General features: G+C 42.7%; 1 protein-coding gene across 1 annotated transcript in view; it reads left to right on the top strand.

Annotated features, from left to right (window-relative positions):
* The first annotated feature begins 1,837 nt into the window (after positions 1-1,837).
* Positions 1,838-22,262, top strand: part of NAA15 (N-alpha-acetyltransferase 15, NatA auxiliary subunit) — a 761,793-nt gene continuing 741,368 nt past the window's right edge. Inside the window, exon 1 of the mRNA XM_069242270.1 lies at positions 1,838-2,033. Coding sequence (XP_069098371.1) covers positions 1,980-2,033 — 54 coding nt within the window. The 5' untranslated portion in view covers positions 1,838-1,979. The remainder of the gene's footprint in view (positions 2,034-22,262) is intronic.

Genomic DNA, 22,262 nt, shown 5'->3' on the forward strand with positions numbered 1-22,262 from the left:
TACGTTATCGGCCCAACACACTCATCCCTCTACCCCCTAAATCCTGTTCACAATTTTGTTTTTATACTGAAAAATCAGCTCCACTGCACTGGAGCATTTTGCATAAATACTGGATTACACATGGTCATTTTCATATAGGGTCTGAGGTTAAATTTAATAAGGAGATGTAATCTTTTTAAGATATCCATGGCTGTATTTATTTGATTGGAACTGTTTGGTTTATGGGAGGTGCCTTGTGAGAAAATATTTTCTAGATGAGCTGTTTTCACATCAGGCAAAGCAGACCACTCTGCTCCAAAGTGCTTGGGAAACAAGAGCGGATGGTTGCTGTTCCAGGTAACTTCCCCTGAGTAGTCATTCTAGGAAACAAGATTCAAAGGTATGTCACTAACATACCACAAATTTCCACTACACAACTTCACACCACACAATTCCAATCCAACACATCTCTCCCATGCACTTCCAACATCCCAGTCAACTCTCCATGACACATCCACTGCCTCTCTCATCTATCCCTCACACTGCCACTACCACCTTTCATCTTGCAATCCCACTGCCCTCTCTCACACTCCCACTCTCCTCTCTATACTGCCTGTTCACACATACTAAGGGCCACATTACGAGTTTGGCAGTCTCTCGAACAGTGCCAGGCCGACGCTCCCAAGACCGTTGGATTAAAAGCTCCCCACGGGGTTGAAGTGACTGGCAGGGGGAGGCAAAGGACAGCTTTATGGAGCTACTACCGGCCATGCATCACTACCTGTTGACATGACGGGCAGACTGTGCCCAAACACCATGCTGTGCATGAGACACAGTGGGCCCTCAAACCCCTAATTTCGGGGGAGTCCACATTGGCCCCCACCTCAACCTCCATTGGGCCATACCTCTAGGGGTCCCCATTTTCGGCCCCTAACCTGCCTGACTACTAAGCTTTTCATGGCGGTGGGATCGCAATTGAAAACTTGGCGACCTGCAGGTCATAATGGTCATGGTGGTCCCAATGCTGGGATCTCCAACATTGGCCGCCGTGGTCAGACCCTCTGCACTGGTTATGGCAGTAATGGTGGTATGTTGGTAGTCTTCTGGCGGTCCGACTGCCAAACTTGTAATCAGGCAGTTGGACTGCCGCCACTACCAAGGCCATGGGCTGCCAAACTCGTAATGAGGCCCCAAATACAGTTTCTTTGCTGCTTCCTTTCAAAGTTTCCATCCCTCAAACTTACGCTCTGCTCTTCTTAGGATATCTTATGCGTACACAGCTCCCCCCTCTTTATGCGTCTGTGGCCTTCTTTCTCGCTTTCTCACACTCCTCTGACTGCTCCTCTGTCTCGAGTTCATTCATTTAGTGCAGCTCTCACCCCTATCTATTCACCATGCCACACAATTCCAAAACAACCCACATAACTCTTGCAAATGGGAGACCTATTGCATTGCAAAATCTCGTTTTGCTATTACGTTTTGGCGACACGTCTTCTTCACAGCAGTTGACAGTGTCTAATCACAGCATCATATCTAACAGGATTCCATAATTCCATTTACACATATTCCAGTAAAGTGATCGTTTGTTTCTGGTTTGTGTAATTGAGACAACAGGCTGTGCAACGGAAAACCACCTCCAGTATGGAAACATAAAGGACCGCATCTGCCAGCCAACCGCTCCCGTACAAACGGCCCGGAACCCTAACGAGGGCGGCTGCTAAAGTTCACAGGCGCGCCGCACCCACGCCGTGTATCTCTAGCTCCTCTGCTGCGCTCCCAGGCTTCCGCGCGCCGGCGCCGCAGAGTGACGCGGGGTCAGCGAGCAGGCGCTGTGCGTCTTGGTGTGACCCGGGAGGGGAAGCTCTGCCTATCGGCCATTTTGGCTTTCGCTGTCTCTCTGTTCAGCGAGCACGTGAAGCGCCGCCAGCGGCCTCGGGTGCTGAGCGAGGCGGTTAAAGGCTGGAGCTACACGGGCCCAAGGAGAAAGTGGAGCCGCAGAGATGCCGAGCGTTAACCTGCCGCCCAAGGAGAACGCGCTGTTTAAGCGTATACTGGTGAGAGCTCTAGGCTGGAGTCACTGTGGTGTCTGCTGAGACCGGATTTTTTTGCGTTGTAACCTGTTCCTGGACTATAATACACATTGTACCCTAGCATACCGGATACAGACGTCATTATTTCTCCGTCACCTGACGGAATGGAAGTTCAGTAAAGAGGGATTGCGAGTTTAAAGCGCTGTCATAATACTAGGACTTTTCCTTCCTGCCTGAAGGCTTGACAGTCTTCCAAGTGATCTTCAGGACCCAGGGCAACAGTACTATCAGTCCCTTCGTGTGTGTGTAGCCCTTCATCTGCCCTTTAGTGTTACATTATTTGTTTTGTCATTTGTGGATCACGTTCAATGCCACTGTGGGTCTCCGTATGTTTACTCCGATTGTGCCCCATAAGAGCCCTTCTTTCTGAAATTGCTGGCTGAGCAAGCGCAGAGCATGCCCCACCCCTGGCAGCAATTTGCCAACAGCTCTAGTCTCACGGACATGTCACTGATGTTCGTGCTGCCCTATATTCCGCAAACTATCTTGTGTTGAATTAGGTTGTCTGCTAGGTTTAATTATATCTGCCCATGACAGGTATGACTTCTCCGCTTGAACCCTGTCTCCCTATTGTGCTTATGATTTACAGATTATTAAAATAGTTCCAAGTTTATGTTCTCTTGGCTCAGTACTTGCGGTACGGATTCTCGATATCATATAGACTCTCAGCAAGTCGAGCTGTCGAGTCGAGCTATCAGGTTACTGAGAGGTGGTTAGTCCGCATGTGATCAAGGATATGGAACTATAAGCCGTAGAATAACAGAAATAGACATAAGGAGCGTATTACGCAGACTGCTTGTATGCCCCTTACGTAGGAGCTTTCTTTTTATCCTAGAGGCAATATGAGTATTAACACCTGTCTGATTCTGCTGCCGCGTACCTCCCCGTTTCTGTAAGCGATATCACAAAAAAAGAAAGACTATAAAACTAAATTCATTGTTCCAAATGCAGTCATGTATGATTGTGTCAGCATTAAGAACGCACGCATTGCTAATGTCAGTAGGTCTGGACATGGCGAGCGTGCAGTGATTTATTTTTGATAATATATGCAGTATACACAAACATTTTACTGCAATAAAAACAAAGAGACTTAAATGTGTGTCCCAACAGAACAGGCACACCAAACCTGGCCTCTAAAGTTAACTCTTTGTCAGACAGTTGCGCACATCAAATTGCTGTAATTCACAGTCCAAGAGTGCCGGTGAAATAAGTGGCCAGTCATTGTGATTGATTTACGTTGTAGTATTTGTAACCAAAATGTAATTGGCCATCGAAAAGATTAATGGGCAAATAGGTCTGTCCAGACCTAAAAATAATGAAGCACGCTAAAAATGCTTTTATGTGAAATGTTTGCCCATCAGACAAAGGGGACATTTTTACAAGTTAATACACACAAAAATACAATACAGAAACAAAATAATGTATGCATGTGGGTATTTATTTCAGAATGTGGGCATTGATCTCTTCTAAGCTTGCATGAAGGCTAGTGGTGGAATCGTGTTTAGGCCACTATCTGTGTTCAAGGAAAGTCTGGATCTTTGAAATCATTAGAACGGAGGCCACATTGGAGCCAAGCAAGGTGAATTTGGATACTTTGTTAAGATTGAACCAAGTTATGTCATTACTTATGATCAGAAGAGGCTTTGCATTTCTTGGTTATCACTTTATCAATTAATCAAGTTACAAGTGGATCTATGAACGTCTAGATTTTAGAGACCTGTGTTCAAGCTCCATAGTAATGTCCACCTTGTGGGAACCAACAGGGATGGTTGAAAGCTGCTTATGCTTTGGAGCACATATGCCATAATATGATTTAGCAAAATTTGTATGTAGGTCCAAAGTCGACATAAAATCTACAAAGGCATGCACCAGCATTCTTGTTCAGATGATACCCCAAACAGTATTTATACTTGTACTACTCTTTCCCCACCCCTCCCGGATATATCCCTTAACAAATATCAATTAAAACTATTGCAAAGGAGAAGGAAATATAACAGTTAGATTGTGAGTAAAAGGGGAAGCTTTGATTAATAGATTAATTAACATAATCCCCTGTAATAAAATATCTTAATATGCCAGTTTAGGCAAACGTACTCTTTGACATCCAAACTAATTAACGTTAATACCTACGCATCTGGGAAATGACCAATTAGGAGCTTTTAATGTAACAATTTTTAAATAGTTATTTGGATTAATTCCCAGTGACTTTATCTTGGACAGCATGTTTCCTTCTATCCCAGGGACAGAGGTCACAGGTAGGAGGAAATACATTTATTAGAAATTGTGGAAATTTGTTTGTTAGACTAATTTGTAGTAGTGCTTAAATATGTTAGGTAAGTCACAGAAGTCCTATTGATAGTTACCTCTATCTAATTAGAAATCCACTGAATTTTAACTCCAATTTAATGTCTGTAATTTTGAATACAACTACTCGTGCCCTGTTACACAAATAACGATCTTTTCCTAGTGATTAAAGCGGTGCTCAAAGTTTTTTTTTTTTTTTTTTTTTCTTCTCTCCCCCTCCATCAGCTGGTGCTGTTGTCTTCCACACTTGTTCGAGCTAATATAATTGCTTTATTGACCTATATTTTGTAAACAGCCACCTTGAGAAAATTCACACAATTTCCCCACAGAATTATCTGTCTGGTCCCATACTTCTGATTATCAGAGAGTTTCAGTTTACTGTTTCTACCAGATACCTGTTCTGGCTAAAAATACACATCGAAGTCAAGCTGACGTACCAGAGCCTTAGATGTAATTCCCATATAATTAGTAACTCAGTGGCTGCATTTCCACTTTTTACCAGTCATCTAACAAACTCTCTTGAGATGTCAAACAATGCAAGAATTCGCCAATATATTGTAAAACATAGCTATCGATGAGGAAATAGCCCTTTTTATATCAATATTGTTGGGGCAGCAACCATTTATATCACATCAGATATGCAATTCCTTTCTGAGTTACCTAGTTTTAATATAAATGTCTTCATTGATTATTATGTACATTTCGTATGTAATGTTTTTCTAGATTACTTATTACATTGTACTTCATAGACATGTTAAAAAACAACCTTTGATTATGCATCTTAAAATGTAACATCTTCAGACATCAATAGGATAAACAATTAACTTGTTACTTAAGCATTGGTACAGGTCCATACTTTGCATTCAATATTACCTATAATGCCTGTGTGGTGATTGGGCCTGGTGAATAAAGGTACAGTGAAATCACGGAGTTACCTGCAAATAATTGTTAGAAGGGTATTTGGGGTTATAGCACCAGTATACAGTCAATTATTTAATTGGATTAAGTCAGGGGGGCTCTTTCTCTTTCTTTCAGATTCTGTGCTATGACAATGTTCAGTCATCACTGGGCAGGGGGGTGCCTGTCATCATTCTTATTCTTAAATGTTATCGTCAGTTCATCGCAGATTGTGTCACCAGTCTGACTCCTAGATTGCCTCGGTATCGCTGTCAGGGTATCGCCCTCTAACCATTTTATCAGCACCTCCATCCTAAATCGATTGATGGTGCTTCTGTTGATTTCTAGGTCATGGCCATGTGGTGTTTGGCTAGTAACTGTGGAAATCTGTGTCATAGTTTTAACACTTTTCCAAGCAGGTTAGCCTAATTTGATTAAATGTGGTTGCTACCTGTGACATCTGACACTGTTTTAAATGCCTCCCACACTGTGAGAATTCAGGGCACCTCCAAAACATAGGGAAGATATCTGCATCAGCACATAAGCATCTACGACATTAACATTGCGAGGTGGTTGCATATATTCCATGCAGTCTGCGGGGTGCAGGATGCTATGTGTAATATTTAAAGTTGTATGTATTTAAATGTGCTGTTTGTAAACGTGTTTTTTTTTTTTTTTTTTTACAACATATTAGTTCATTGTGACCAGTTCCTTTGTTGTCTGATGTCTGTCAAGGGAAATATCTATTTTGGGCTGCTGCAACATATTGCGATAGTGTGGTGACTGCCCTTCTGGCCCGGCAATGGGTTGTTATTCTTTGCAAAGTTATGCGAGAGTGGTTCATTGTCTCTCTCCTTTCATATGGTTTTTATTTGTCCTGCCAGTGCAGTATATTTGCACCACATTTTATTCACTGGGCCACCATCAATTGGTTATTTTGGCTTAATTCTTTAAATGTTCACAACACATGGTTGTTAAACGGATTCCCTACTTTAGTTATGTTCTTTCTATTCAAACTTGCCCTGCTAGAGATGGTATACATAACTTGGCATCTACCCACAAAGGGTATGTTGAGGGTGCTTTCTTCATTTTAGTTGGCAGTGATCCAGTTTTTTTTCTAGCAGTATTTGCCTACAAGCAGTAATATAAATTTGTTTTTAGGGCTATTGCTTAAGTCCAGATTCTCCAATGCCGTTAACTTCTGTTTTTTGGAGTCTGCCATATCATTTAATTTCTCAGCATGCACTACTCCCATCAGCAATGATGGTAGATAATTTTCACTTGCTGGACCCTATTAAAATCTTTGCTTCCATCACACTTCATGATTAAAAAAAAAATGCTTTCCTAACTGCTGATATATTTTGAAATATATTTATGATTCATTTACAAAGAGATGACATCTTAAAGCCTTTCCTTTCACTCCCTGTATCCTAGCACAATTGCCAGACAGTTCATGTTACAAAATACTTTTCTCGGCAGTCAGAGAAAGAAAAGTAAACGCCAATCTCCAGGATAGAATTAGCAGCGATTTTATAAGAAGGCCTAAGCAAACATTTAATCTCTTTAAACGCACAACAAATGTGCTAAGTTATAAAAAGATAAAAAAAAAAAAAAAAAAAATATATATATATATATATATATATATATATATATATATATATATATATATATATATATATATATCTCTATATCTATCTCATTTACTTTCTAAATAAAGAGAACACATGTTCTTAGTCAACTCAAACTCTCTTGCTAGAATGGGTCAGTAAGCCATAAAAGTAGCTTCCCTTGATAAAAACTGACTCGCCAGACGAGGTGCAAGTTGATTTTTCTAGGCTTGGAAATAATCGTTGTACCTTGTACTTGAGCTAATGCTTTTGCACATAGTGGTTTGACCTATATTCTAAATTCTGCCTCAAACTGTGTCACCACCTACAAGAACTCACACCTTAAGATGTTAAATGTGTTTTCTATATCGATGGCTGCTACTACTGAGACAATGGCTCCTAACAGGGAGGAGATCATTGGCCAGATGAGAGAGCGTGCAGATGTCTTGGGATGTTACTGTCAGGAATAAAGCTAGAGTACACTGGATGGATAAGTTCCAGCAGTGTAAGTGTTTTAACTAGCATCTTTTATTCCAAGATTAAAATATATAATGCTATGATCCCAGCTCTAAAGGATTCCTCACTGGTTTAATCAATGTGATCATCACCTCATTCACGGTTAGTGGTGATATACCCTCATTCTTTGACGTCTGGAAGATTTTTAGTAATATGTGTTGGCTATTTTTATACTGCCTTAAAATTCCTTTTTGTGTCTGTCTCTGTGTCTCTCCCCCTCTCTCTCTCTGTGATATTCTCAGTTTAGACTTGAAAAAAAAAAAAAAGAAAATTCACCAGTTCTAGTTGACTGAAGTAACTCATGCCTCGCCATGCAGTATTGTCATAAATTGTCACTTCAGATGTCATCAGTGATGTTATCAATGGGAACCCACAAGGTACTGGCGCTCAGCCTATTCCAACTGTGCCCCCTTATACCATGTTTTTTTTCTATATTTTCAGGACTCTGGAACTGAGTCCCCATGTCCTGTAAATGGAGCTGCAATGTGTCTTCATGTTGTGGCCAACCAATTAGAGCACAGGGTCTCGCTGGAGAAAGGCAGCCATGGAGGGGGTGGGGGGTGGGGAGAGGATCCCCCCCCCCCCAAGCACCCTCAGCCAATAAGATTGCTATATTACTTGAAGTTGTGTTCCTGCGATACTCCCAGGAGAGTCCCATGAACCCAACCATTGAGAGATCTATACATTTTGAATCTTAAGTTCTCACAAACTATGGAACTGATTCACACCAAACACAAACATCTTGCTATCTGGGTAAAGATCTACCTTTCTCTCAAATTTGGTGTAATTCCATTGAGTCGTATTGGGTGTAGTGATGTCCAAAATTTCCTATGAAAATTGTATTGAGATATTGTGTTTTGGGCTATGCGCGACTTGTGGTTGTGCACACATGACCTGGCTTTTGGCCCTGTGTCCAACCCCTGTGGAAAAACAGGCTTGCGTGGGCTTGGGTGCAGAGCCTGTCCTGCGGCAAGGCTTGGACCCAACTTCCTTTTGGGCAGCCAACTACCTTGTTGAGCAACACTCTGGGTCCCCTCCTTTTTTTTGTGATGCTGTGGATCCGCTGTTCCCTTGTGAGTTTGCGTGGGAGGACTGAGCTGGATTTTGCAGTTGGTCTGCAGGTCCACTAAATCGCGAAAAACATTTGTTTAAATTATTTTATTCTTTTGAGAAGTGCAACGCAGTACAAATAACGAATACAAGTGTTTTTTTCAGTTTGAAATGGTATTTCTTTGAACAGAGATTTTCACCTAACTATAATATCACCTTGACCGTGTTTTGTGTGAACATGTAATATATATATATATATATATATATATATATATATATATATATATATATATGGTATCTATACAGCGCTTACCCTGAGGAGGCATTGAAATTGAGGTGCTTTGCAGGGAGTAGCAAGCTACTTCAGAACCCAAGATAAGTGGTTAATAGATAAGCAAAAATGTTGTGTTTTTTTTTTTTTTTTTTTTGTTTTTTTTGCTTTAATTGGAATGTTTAGTAGAGTTTACAGTAGTGATGGGAATGGATTTCAAAGGGAAAGTAGTAAGGAGCTAAAAGTTCTTGAGAAGGATATTTAGGGGTTCATAGATTGGTTTGATATGACTCAGAAGAGGTGATGGGTCAAATATTTGTTCTATCATGTGGGTACAATGTGACACAAGCATTCTGGCTTCCTCAAGTCTTTTGATCAGTATCTCATGTCCACTGTGTCAGAGGCTGCCAAAAGATCCTAGGGAAGAAGGGCCGCACCCCCATTCTGGTCTACTGTGTCATCCCCGATAGAGATAATGGCCTATTCTGTGACTTTTCTAGGATGGAATCGAGTTTGAAACTGGGTATAAGCTGCTCTTTCTACCGGATTGTCCAGGAATAGTGTGAAATGGATCTGTAGTTATCTGAGTTTTGATTGTCCAGTTTAGTTTTTTTTTTTTTCCTTAGGTTTGACTGCGCACACGCAAGGATTTTTTGAGTATTCTGTCTGGGATGGCTGCGGACATTGATAGTGGAATGGTATTAAAGATTTGTGGAAGACAAGGATCAGAGGGGCAGCCTGCTGGCTTGCTCACTTGGACAAGATCCAAAAATGCAGTAAATGATAGCTCTTTAAACTATCCCTTGTAGAGGCCGTTTGCCTTTCCCTGTAGTGTTTTGTAGAAAGTGGGTTGGGGCTGTTGGCTTTTTGCCTTAAAAACTAAATTCAACCTGTTTTCTTTTGTTGTGTAGTGATTTGTCAATTTGTACAAAGTTCTTGAGAAATGGGGTAGGTAGCTTCTGGGCATTCTGGCTTAGGAAATTCTGTGAGTACTGAAAAAAAAATCCTTATTAGCACACTTTGCATTGTGTCTTTCAATTGGAATATTACCGTTTTTGCCTATTTGATTGATGACTTGTATATTCTGTTGTGTATGTGTAGGCATATCTTGTCTTGAGGACTATTTGTTTTGAGCAAGTTGCGCTGAAGTTTAGCAGCTTTTGTTTTGTTCCCCCTTTTTAGGGTCGAGCATGCGTTGCATGCGTATCGCAGCGAGACGCTTTAGGGTTTAGAAAAGGGCTCGGAGCCCTGTCGACTTCACATCAGTGTTTTTCATTGATTCGTGGGCTTGCCTAATAAAATATGCTTGCTTTCATTGGTCGAAGGCATGCATACGTAATGCCTTTTCCGGTGGGTAGCCCTCCTCGAGCGCATCGACCAAGTACAGAAAACATACGAGGCTCACTGTTTTCTGTCCGGCTCGTGGACTACTTTTTCTCTGATTTACTAGCGTGATTTCGCTTGGCAGAAGTCGAGCGCTTTACATAGTTAATTGCACTTTTTCGGGTTACGTACATAAATGCACTTTTGCCAATAGGTGAAAAGTCGGGTTAGGAGTTTACAATGCAATCAGCTCTAACATGAGCAAACACGAGACCCGTTGCATTGTAAATGCTTGTTAATTCTGCATTCATCCAAGGGGTGGGGTGTGTGTTTTTTGTTGTTGTTTTTTTGTTGTGCATATGTTTTCAGAGAAATTAGAAAAGCAAAAGCTTTCTGGAGCCATCTGTAGAAAATTTGTGACCACAAATCTGTGTTGGAGGTAAACAGGTTTTCTGGTTAATCAAATTCAGCTTGTTCTAAAGTCGATAAGTAGTTGAGGGGAAATTATTTTATTTAGGTTGAGTTTCGGAATCCTGTGTTGAAAGGCAACAAGGTAGTTGACTATGTGACTTGTGTGTGTGTGTGTGTGTGTGTGTATATATATATATATATATATATATATATAATCACTGTGAAAAAACAAACATTAATGTGATCTACTTAGGTGAGAATTTCAGTGCTAAAGTAATGTTTTCAACATACAAAGCCACTGAAATTCACCTATTAGATGTTACTCTGGTAGCTGTTTTTTGTGCCCTTGGGTAACTATAGCTCATGTCCCCTGCCAGACACAGTTTTCTCATCAATAATTTAATTGCTAAATTTGCATTGATATTATCAATGGTGTATAGAAGATGTCATTAGTGGTGTAATATGTGGGTAATTAGCAGTGCATTGCGAGTTCTCTGCAATACTTGAGAGGAAAAAAGGGTTTGGCTCCAGGTGGGGCCCTTCTAGGGGGTGAGGGTATCCCTACCCTGTCCCCTTATGTCTTTTTTTTTTTTTTTTTCTTTCTTCTTTTTTTCAGGATTTAGGACTGAGTTCCAAGTCCTTAGATGGCTGTTGCCACATTGTTGATGGGGTGACAGCGGTTAACGTCTCTCCAAGAGATCCGTCAGATTTGCAAATCCTCTGCAAAATGAAATGTACTAATATTTTTTTAGCATTAGTTGCTCAAAAACTACTGAATGGGTATTCACTAAAAGCACTCTTTTTAGATCAAGATTTAGCTTTCTACCAAATTTGGTGTATATTTGTGAGCAGTTTGGGCTGTAGCTATGTCTATCTAAGGGTTCTAATAGCTGTGCCTATCTAAGGGTTCTATGGATAAATGAATGGGGAAAACGTGTTTTGGGACCCCCTCTTAATTGTTTTTTCTTGGCCTGCACTTAACAATATTCCCCCTCTCCCTTAACTTTCCAGTTAGGAGACGAGGAAAAAAATATTAAAAAATAATTTAAAAAAGGATTTGAGAAGATTTGTCAAACTAGCAGCAAAGATATAATAAGTAAACCACTTAGGACCTAGTTTTCTTAGTAAATTTGTTTCTTGTTTTGCTAATAACTTTAGTATTGTTTGGCGAATCTACGTGAATTTTTTAAAAACCCGTGTAACAGCCAAATCAGCAGCTATCTGGAAAGTTTCAGGATAATTTTGTTAAGTGGGGGCCGAGAAAAAGTTTGGTCCCAAAACACTTTTTCCCCATACAATTTCCTGTAGGATTTTTGACACAACTGCAGCCCAAATCGCTGAACGCAATTAGACCAAATCTGGAAGAAAGGTAGAGCTTGGTCCAGAAAACCTTCTTTTTTAATTTTTTTTCTTCTTCTTCAAATGTGGTGTAAATCTAAAGCTACTATAAATATTAAGGGCGGTTGTGGAAAGGTCTGGCTTGTTCCAGGGTATATATTCCTATGCCACTGTATAGGTGTTGACCCCTACCATGGTTTACATTACAAGTTTACAAACCTCTTAATTTTTATAAATCCCTTTCCTTCTAACGGCCTTCGCCAGTTCTCCAGGCCTAATTAATCAGTAACATGACATAGTTAATCCCATTCCTAATTAACCTCCAAATTTACCCCCATTGTTTGAGTTGAACACCATAGGCATGTCAAGAATTTGAACAGCATTCATATTTGGTTAAGAGCTTTGACCTAATTTTAGCTGCTGTTACCTGGTCTGATAGAATTCTTTTTTTTTTTTTTCTTCTTTTTTTTATGTCCTAAGCCAGGAATGAGCCTACCAGTCAATTATGAAAAACATTACCTACATTTTTGTTTGCTTGGGTTCATTAAGGGGGATATGTGTTTGTATTCACAATTTCATAGTTTTTTCCTTTGGAATTTATACAATTTTAGATGGCATTAATTTTATTGTAAAAATCTGATTTAAAAGTATTTCAATAGAAAGCACTCATTTTGTCCCTAAAACAAGGAATGGATCTATTCCACTTTCCTTTGATTCATTAACTGATCTAATTTAGTAATTAGAAATGTTTGTAGAGAGACGGCGCAATTCTAGGGGCTACTGGTATCTACATATTATCTTTAACAAGTGCAGCTGTACATCATTTGTAGTATAGAGATGTTAGTTTAATGTAGAAAACAACTTCATTGTTCAAGTCCGAGTAATAGCTTTCAAATGTTAGGTGTTGAATGAAGAAAAGGTGTGTTAGGTGTTGAATGAAGAAAAGGTGTGTTAGGTGTTGAATGAAGAAAAGGTGTGTAAGATGGGCAGAAACCATGCTGCTTCATTCACACACCAGTGCAACCTGAGTTGAGCAGCATCCATGCAAGGTACATGCATCCTCTAGATAACACCATCCACTAAACCTACCATCTGTCACCAAAAGACCTAGATGATCTCCTGTTAATGGATCGTATATCCTTAGTAACTGGGGTTCCGTACCCTGTGTCTGCTTCAATGTAACTTGGTTATTGGTAGCTTTTGTGTGTAGTCTGCATGAGTGAAAAGTTGGTAATCTTCCTGCTTGTCAGGGATTTGACATGACATCCTGCACCTCCTTCTCGTACTCTGTTTTACCTTTTGGCTGGGTGTGGTTTCTCATCCTGTTCCTTAGTCCAGAGAAAGTTTGCCTCACTGAAAAATCCTCACATCATCCACGATGCTGGCTGCTGTCTATCCAAAATATTGATGGGATTGTGACAGGGCTCTCAATGGCTTTGATTAACAAATCGTCATTATTACTGTAAACTAGGACTATCTTCTTGAGAAACCTGTTAAATCTAGACCCACAGAAATAAAGATAACTTATTTTTAGCTGGAGAAAAACCTTGGAATTTAAGCAAAATAGGTATTGTTTAGGCCTTGCGAAGATAAGTATTAATGCTTTTGCACTAATAACTCATACTTAGTCTGAACATAGCATAGATTTTGTCAACAAGCCCTGAGCAGATGCTTTTCTATGCATGCAACCTGTGTGAGGCTGCCGTATTCTCATAAGTTTGAGGACAAGCCTAGATTCCTGCAGGCACTTGTTCAGTGACCTGTGGAACAAGAGTAACACCATAACACTTTGCAAAAAGACTAATCAATTGTGTAAAAAAAAATAAAAAAAATCTGCTAGTAGCACATCATGATGCCAGGACAGCTCTTAAGCTGTGAGGTTTCTGCAGCCCAGCTGAACAAGACGCAAGATAAATACTACAGATCAACATCACCTAGGTCATGAAGCTACAGTGACTATATTGCATTATCACTTGTGAGCCTTCTAAACCCCCAACTTTTTATTCTGAACTCTGAGGGTGCTTGTTTTTACCCTTCATAATCCCAGAGATGGATACAGATTCTTAATCTCTGGTTTATGGTTGCAAGTGAGTAACACTGTGTAGTTTTGTTTTGTTTATACCTCTGACTTAGGCTTTGTTGGTGAATATTGTAGGAAAGCAGAGGAGTCATGAAGTTCCACGGGTGCACCTGAGTGCAGTCTTGTAGGGTGACATTATAGTGCAAAAGATATAAACAGTTTAAAACTTGGCATTTAAATGCAATAAAATGTTTGATGGTGTTTACTCTGTCCCAGAATGTCGTTTTGTATGTCTATAATAATTATTGTTTTATTAGCTTTTCAATCAATAACTTATTTATCAAGTCAGTGCACCTACTGCAGAATTGTTGAGTGCAGTGCACTCATATGCTGAATCAGCTCTTATGCTGAATCAGATTCTTTTCCTACCATCACATATAATAATCCTTGATTCCTCAGCTTTGGTATTTTTGGGAAGTTGAGCCTAGAAAGAAGTCTATGGGTTATTCAGAGTTCAGTAGTACTGGGGACCTGGGACACCTGATTGTTAGATGACAGTATCCACACAGGATACTGCTCAGTAACCCATGTTAGATGACAGTATCCACACAGGATACTGCTCAGTAACCCATGTCTCAAAGAAAAGGTCTCCTATCACATACTTGGAAAAGAATAGTTTGATTCCTTGTGGAACAAAACTATGAAAATGGAATGAGAGGGCGCTATTACCGGGATTCACTTATCTAGGTACAGTTTTAAAACTGAAGTTGAGAAGAACCCAACTCTCAAGCTGGTGAATTAGTGGTATTACATTCAAGCGAGTGGACCAGATGGCATTATGCCAAAACCTGCTGGGTTTCTTTCTCCTCTGTGTTTAAAAGAAAATAAGCCACATTCTTTGATGGTGAGAGACCAGTGTAGATTGTTGACATACCAGGATTCAAATTGCACAATTGGGATTATCAAAACTGCTGGCATTAGGAGTGGGTAGTCTTCTCTCTTTAGTGTCGACTTGACAGTTCATCTTTCATATAATACCTTATGTGATGAGTAGAAGACCATTCAGATGCACTATTGTGAAAGGGCCTTAAGCTCCACTCACATGTTGATAGCCTTGAGAAAAGAATTTGATTGGTCAGAAGGTGTACGTTCCCACTGTGAGGAAGTTAATTTATTGTGTTTAATTAAAATATTCCATGAAATACACACAAAATGCTATATGATACTTATTCTTTCAATCATCTTGGAATATAAGGATACAGTTAAAAGTCCCTTAAGACATACATTTAGGTTAAAATAAAAAATATTGTTTTAGATATAGTTTGTGCCCAAGATATTACTCAGCAGCCGCTCATATAACCGAGTAACAGATGGACATAACGAATGCAGAGATTTAGAAACTGTGACCTTAACCATAATTAGGAACATGCAGAGTTCAATTTCTTGATAACTTTATAAAATAATTTAGCTGCTAACCACTGCTCCAGGGTATTCTGGAAGTTAAGACTGTGCTTCAGTACGTCCTTACAATGTATAATCTTATTATTCTTCAGAAAAATCTGCTTGAGGAAAACATGCCTTTTCCTGGCCATATTTGGACAGCTAGTAACATGCACAAGGGATTCTTGATCGTAATTGGTTAACTGGCACCTATAATTCTTGACCAGTTGGTTGTGCCAGGAAAACGCAAGTTCTTTTATTGGGAGTGACCGCATGCGAATGCTGGATAGTCTAACTTATTGCCCAATGGCCCTGATAAACACTGCTTAGCAAACATGGTGGTATGAGTCCTAGGTGTAGTGTCAGTGGTCCTGCTGAGGACTCGTGTTTTCAAAACTTAATTAAGGGCAGTATGTGGGATGTTACTTTCCCAAACTGACTGTGCCTCCGGGTCCTTTACAGCTGTTGATAGATAAATAGCCCGTGGATTTGCCGGGGAACCATCACTTAACAAGAAAGACCTGATTGCGGCTTGTAGTTTTCTGGCTTTGCTTTTTAATCAGGGAGCAGTACACAAAAAAGTTTGCCCTACAAGCAAGATCCTGTCGGACTAAGCCAAATTCCAGTTGAATTTGTAAACTGGAATAGCTCCAGGGAAAATGAAACAACTTAACAAATATATTACACTGTATGTTTGTCTCAAGTTGGGGCGAAATGACCTAGAAAGTACTGATGGAATTAACTTTGCTCTGGTTACATTCAGGAACTGATTTGCTGGAGAGCTGTGGAGCTTTGCGTTGAGCCTACAAAGAGCATATGCTACTGAGGTTGCTTTGTGACTCCGCTTCGCCAAGTGGTATCTGGATGAGCCTTTTTCTAGGAGCCAAGTGCCCAAGTACTTTTAGCATGCGGAGGATCAGAGTGCCGTGGAATGCCGTGCTTTTATTGTTTTTGTTCAAGGATTTACCAAAAATCATTATGCTGGACTTGGATGAGCTTTATTCTAGTTTGTTTTAACAATTGTAAGTGTGTAATTCATTTGAAGGCCTTTGCAGCCCTGCAGATGTGTGATCAAGAAGGACTATAAAATTAGTAAATGATTGTAGGAAGTTGGCTCTGTATGCACTCTTTCAAAGTAAGGAATAGTATGCACAGAGTCCAAGGGTTCCCCTTAGAGGTAAGATAGTGGCAAAAAGAGATAATACTAATGCTCTATTTTGTGGTAGTGTGGTCGAGCAGTAGGCTTATCAAAGGAGTAGTGTTAAGCATTTGTTGTACACACACAGGCAATAAATGAGGAACACACACTCAGAGACAATTCCAGGCCAATAGGTTTTTGTATAGAAAAATATTTTTTCTTAGTTTATTTTAAGAACCACAGGTTCAAATTTTACATGTAATACTTCAAATGAAAGGTATTGCAGGTAGGTACTTTAGGAACTTTGAATAATCACAATAGCATATATACTTTTCACATAAATCACATATAGCTATTTTAAAACTAGACAGTGCAATTTTCACAGTTACTAGGGGAAGTAAGAGTTTGTTAGTTCTTGCAGGTAAGTAAACCACCTACGGGGTTCAAGTTTGGGCTCAAAGTAGCCCACCGTTGGGGGTTCAGAGCAACCCCAAAGTTACCACACCAACAGCTCAGGGCCGGTCGGGTGCAGAGGTCAAAGTGGTGCCCAAAAAGCATAGGCTTCAATGGAGAAGGGGGTGCCCCGGTTCCAGTCTGCCAGCAGGTAAGCACCCGGGTCTTCGGAGGGCAGACCAGGGGGGTTTTGTAGGGCACCGGGGGGGACACAAGTTAGCACAGAAAGTACCCCCTCAGCAGCACAGGGGCGGCTGGGTGCAGTGTGCAAACACACGTCGGGTTTCCAATGGAAATCAATGGGAGACCAAGGGGTCTCTTCAGCGATGCAGGCAAGGGGGCGGCTTCTCTGGGTAGCCACCACCTGGGCAAGGGAGAGGGCCTCCTGGGGGTCACTCCTGCACTGGAGTTCCGATCTTTCAGGTCCTGGGGGCTGCGGGTGCAGAGTCTTTACCAGGCGTTGGGATCTGGGAAGCAGGCAGTCGCGGTCAGGGGGGAGCCTCGGGATTCCCTCTGCAGGCGTCTCAGAGGGGGCAACTCTGGCTACTCACGGTCTCGCAGTCGCCGGGGAGTCCTCCCTGAAGTGTGGTTTCTCCACAAGTCGAGCCGGGGGCGTCGGGTGCAGAGTAGCAAGTCTCATGCTTCCGGCAGGAAACGCAGTTGTTTTAAAGTTGCTCCTTTGAAACAAAGTTTCAGTCTTGGGTGAACAGAGCCGCTGTCCTCTGGAGTTTCTTGGTCCTTCTAGAGCAGGGCAGTCCTCTGAGGATTCAGAGGTCGCTGGTCCCTGGGGAGAGCGTCGCTGGAGCAGTGTCTTTAGAAGTGGGGAGACAGGCCGGTAGAGCTGGGGCCAAAGCAGTTGGTGTCTCCGTCTTCTCCGCAGGGTTTTTCAGCTTAGCCGTCCTCTTCTTCTTAGGTTGCAGGAATCTGAGTTCCTAGGTTCTGGGGAGCCCCTAAATACAGAATTTAGGGGTGTGTTTAGGTCTGGGAGGGCAGTAGCCAATGGCTACTAGCCCTGAGGGTGGCTACACCCTCTTTGTGCCTCCTCCCAAGGGGAGGGAGGTCACATTCCTATCCCTATTGGGGGAATCCTCCATCTGCAAGATGGAGGATTTCTAAAAGTCAGAATCACCTCACCTCAGCTCAGGTTGCCTTAGGGGCTGTCCTGACTGGCCAGTGACTCCTCCTTGTTTTTCTCATCTCCTCCGGCCTTGCCGCCAAAAGTGGGACCGTGGCCGGAAGGGGCGGGCAACTCCACTAGCTGGAATGCCCTGGGGTGCTGTAACAAAGGGGGTGAGCCTTTGAGGCACACTGCCAAGTGTTACAGTTCCTGAAGGGGGAGGTGATAAGCATCTCCACCCAGTACAGGCTTTGTTACTAGCCACAGAGTGACAAAGGCACTCTTCCCCATGTGGCCAGCAACATGTCAGGTGTGTGGCAGGCTGCTAAAACCAGTCAGCCTACACGGGTAGTTGGTTAAGGTTTCAGGGGGCACCTCTAAGGTGCCTTCTGGGGTGTATGTTAGAATAAAATGTACACTGGCATCAGTGTGCATTTATTGTGCTGAGAAGTTTGATACCAAACTTCCCAGTTTTCAGTGTAGCCATTATGGTGCTGTGGAGTTCGTGTTTGACAGACTCCCAGACCATATACTCTTATGGCTACCCTGCACTTACAATGTCTTAAGGTTTTGCTTGGACACTGTAGGGGCACAGTGCTCATGCACTGGTGCCCTCCCCTATGGTATAGTGCACCCTGCCTTAGGGCTGTAAGGCCTGCTAGAGGGTGACTTATCTATACTGCATAGGCAGTGTGAGGTTGGCATGGCACCCTGAGGGGAGTGCCATGTCGACTTACTCGTTTTGTCCTCACCAACACACAAGCTGGCAAGCAGTGTGTCTGTGCTGAGTGAGGGGTCCCCAGGGTGGCATAAGATATGCTGCAGCCCTTAGAGACCTTCCCTGGCATCAGGGCCCTTGGTACCAGGGGTACCAGTTACAAGGGACTTACCTGGATGCCAGGGTGTGCCAATTGTGAAAACAAAAGTACAGGTTAGGGAAAGAACACTGGTGCTGGGGCCTGGTTAGCAGGCCTCAGCACACTTTCAAATCAAAACTTAGCATCAGCAAAGGCAAAAAGTCAGGGGGTAACCATGCCAAGGAGGCATTTCCTTACAATGATCATTATTGATCTTTGGGGGATGCGATCTTGCTTTCCCAAGGCATGCCCCAATGTCTGCAGTGTACAGGCTCAAAAGGTTAGGGGTGAGAAAACACCCCTGTTAGTATTGATCTTCTTTGAAACAGTCAGCCTTTTACCCACCTTGACTCAAGTCCAGATATCGGAGTAGAGTGTTGAAGCAAACTGGACGGAGTGCTCTAGGCTGCCTGCTTTTTCTACAGGATTTTCAGATCACCCATATCAAAAGTAGCTGTGTGGTCAAGAAAAAAGGAAATAGCAGGGGCCTTTGGAGTTAATGGCACAGTAAGCCGGGAAAGATGCTGTCACAGTGTTATCCATGGTACTGCAACTTGGTCAGAAATGTTATTGGTGACCAAATTTCAAGTTCCTGGAGTAGGGTTTTTACATAAGCCTTGCCATTGACATCTAAAAGTGCGATTTGACAATAGCTAGGGGGATCCTTTCTACTGCCCTTGTTTTTTTTTTTTAAATGGACATAAGATTGTCCCACGCCAGGAGTCAACAACGGAGTTTATTAGGAACGAAGCCTGAACAGGGAGTCATTCAGGGCTCCCAGTAATCTTCATCATACTTGAGCACAGATGTTGGTATAGCATTTCTGCCTTGGGCCCCTCTAGATATTAATTTGTTTAGATCTTTGATTGCTGTCCCCTGGTTTAGAGTCTTACTTTAAAAGTAATTGAGGAGTTGCAGAGCAGCAGACCGAAGTTATGTGGCTACCCATTAGGAGTGAAAGAGTGGTTGTGTTTAACTTTTTGTCTTGTGGGAAAGAGTATGCTCTATACAGTAGGACTGAGTTGGTCATGGTGCTAATGCAGGTTTTTATAGCTGTAAACCTGATCATTTTATTAAATTATGACAAAGGCAGTAAGTAGGCTTGTGATATTCATTTGAAAAGCATGTGTTAAAGCCAATAGGTGTCTAAGGGTGGATTGTTAAACTGTTAACAGCTGTACACAGGTATTTTGTGACATGGAATCTCACAGCTTATCATAGAAAGTCAAGTGTTTTGGTGATGGTTACCCACTCTGACAGACCCTGGACAGACCCCTGAAGATGACTTCAACTATGACAATCCTTATTTGTTCCTCTTCTGAGGTTTTTATTTTGTTTTCAGACTCCAATTTTTGCGTGTGTATATCTATCTGTCTCTCTCGGATCTGCTTTTCCCACTTGTTCGTTTATTGTCCTTTGGGTGACGGGTTCCTTTATTTTCCGGAGTGGGATCCCGTGGAAAGGTCAAACTAGTTGACACAGGCAGTCCATTGGGCTTTACAGACTGTTTACTGAAAGTGGTGATAAAATGGACATGTTTCGACTTAATCTTTGCTTGCTGTCACTGATGTAGGTGATAAAGGTGTAAGCCAAAACACACCTGTTTTATCACTGCTTTCAATAAAAGTTTGGAATACTCCCTGCAGTGCCCATGTGTAAGGAAACGCCTCCTTGGCATGGTTGCCCCCTGACTTTTTGCCTTTGCTGATGCTATGTTTACAATTGAAAGTGTGCTGAGGCCTGCTAACCAGGCCCCAGCACCAGTGTTCTTTCCCTAACCTGTACTTTTGTATCCACAATTGGCAGACCCTGGCATCCAGATAAGTCCCTTGTAACTGGTACTTCTAGTACCAAGGGCCCTGATGCCAAGGAAGGTCTCTAAGGGCTGCAGCATGTCTTATGCCACCCTGGAGACCTCTCACTCAGCACAGACACCCTGCTTGCCAGCTTGTGTGTGCTAGTGAGGACAAAACGAGTAAGTCGACATGGCACTCCCCTCAGGGTGCCATGCCAGCCTCTCACTGCCTATGCAGTATAGGTAAGACACCCCTCTAGCAGGCCTTACAGCCCTAAGGCAGGGTGCACTATACCATAGGTGAGGGTACCAGTGCATGAGCATGGTACCCCTACAGTGTCTAAACAAAACCTTAGACATTGTAAGTGCAGGGTAGCCATAAGAGTATATGGTCTGGGAGTTTGTCAAACACGAACTCCACAGCACCATAATGGCTACACTGAAAACTGGGAAGTTTGGTATCAAACTTCTCAGCACAATAAATGCACACTGATGCCAGTGTACATTTTATTGTAAAATACACCCCAGAGGGCACCTTAGAGGTGCCCCCTGAAACTTAACCGACTATCTGTGTAGGCTGACTAGTTTTAGCAGCCTGCCACAAACCGAGACATGTTGCTGGCCCCATGGGGAGAGTGCCTTTGTCACTCTGAGGCCAGTAACAAAGCCTGCACTGGGTGGAGATGCTAACACCTCCCCCAGGCAGGAATTGTCGTCACACCTGGCGGTGAGCCTCAAAGGCTCACCTCCTTTGTGCCAACCCAGCAGGACACTCCAGCTAGTGGAGTTGCCCGCCCCCTCCGGCCAGGCCCCACTTTTGGCGGCAAGGCCGGAGAAAATAATGAGAAAAACAAGGAGGAGTCACTGGCCAGTCAGGACAGCCCCTAAGGTGTCCTGAGCTGAAGTGACTCTAACTTCTAGAAATCCTCCATCTTGCAGATGGAGGATTCCCCCAATAGGGTTAGGATTGTGACCCCCTCCCCTTGGGAGGAGGCACAAAGAGGGTGTACCCACCCTCAGGGCTAGTAGCCATTGGCTACTAACCCCCCAGACCTAAACACGCCCTTAAATTTAGTATTTAAGGGCTACCCTGAACCCTAGAAAATTAGATTCCTGCAACTACAAGAAGAAGGACTGCCCAGCTGAAAACCCCTGCAGCGGAAGACCAGAAGACGACAACTGCCTTGGCTCCAGAAACTCACCGGCCTGTCTCCTGCCTTCCAAAGATCCTGCTCCAGCGACGCCTTCCAAAGGGACCAGCGACCTCGACATCCTCTGAGGACTGCCCCTGCTTCGAAAAGACAAGAAACTCCCGAGGACAGCGGACCTGCTCCAAGAAAAGCTGCAACTTTGTTTCCAGCAGCTTTAAAGAACCCTGCAAGCTCCCCGCAAGAAGCGTGAGACTTGCAACACTGCACCCGGCGACCCCGACTCGGCTGGTGGAGATCCGACACCTCAGGCGGGACCCCAGGACTACTCTGATACTGTGAGTACCAAAACCTGTCCCCCCTGAGCCCCCACAGCGCCGCCTGCAGAGGGAATCCCGAGGCTTCCCCTGACCGCGACTCTTTGAACCTAAAGTCCCGACGCCTGGGAGAGACCCTGCACCCGCAGCCCCCAGGACCTGAAGGACCGGACTTTCACTGGAGAAGTGAC

Source organism: Pleurodeles waltl, chromosome 1_2 (genome assembly GCF_031143425.1).
Source record: "Pleurodeles waltl isolate 20211129_DDA chromosome 1_2, aPleWal1.hap1.20221129, whole genome shotgun sequence".
NCBI classification, from domain to species: Eukaryota; Metazoa; Chordata; class Amphibia; order Caudata; family Salamandridae; genus Pleurodeles; species Pleurodeles waltl.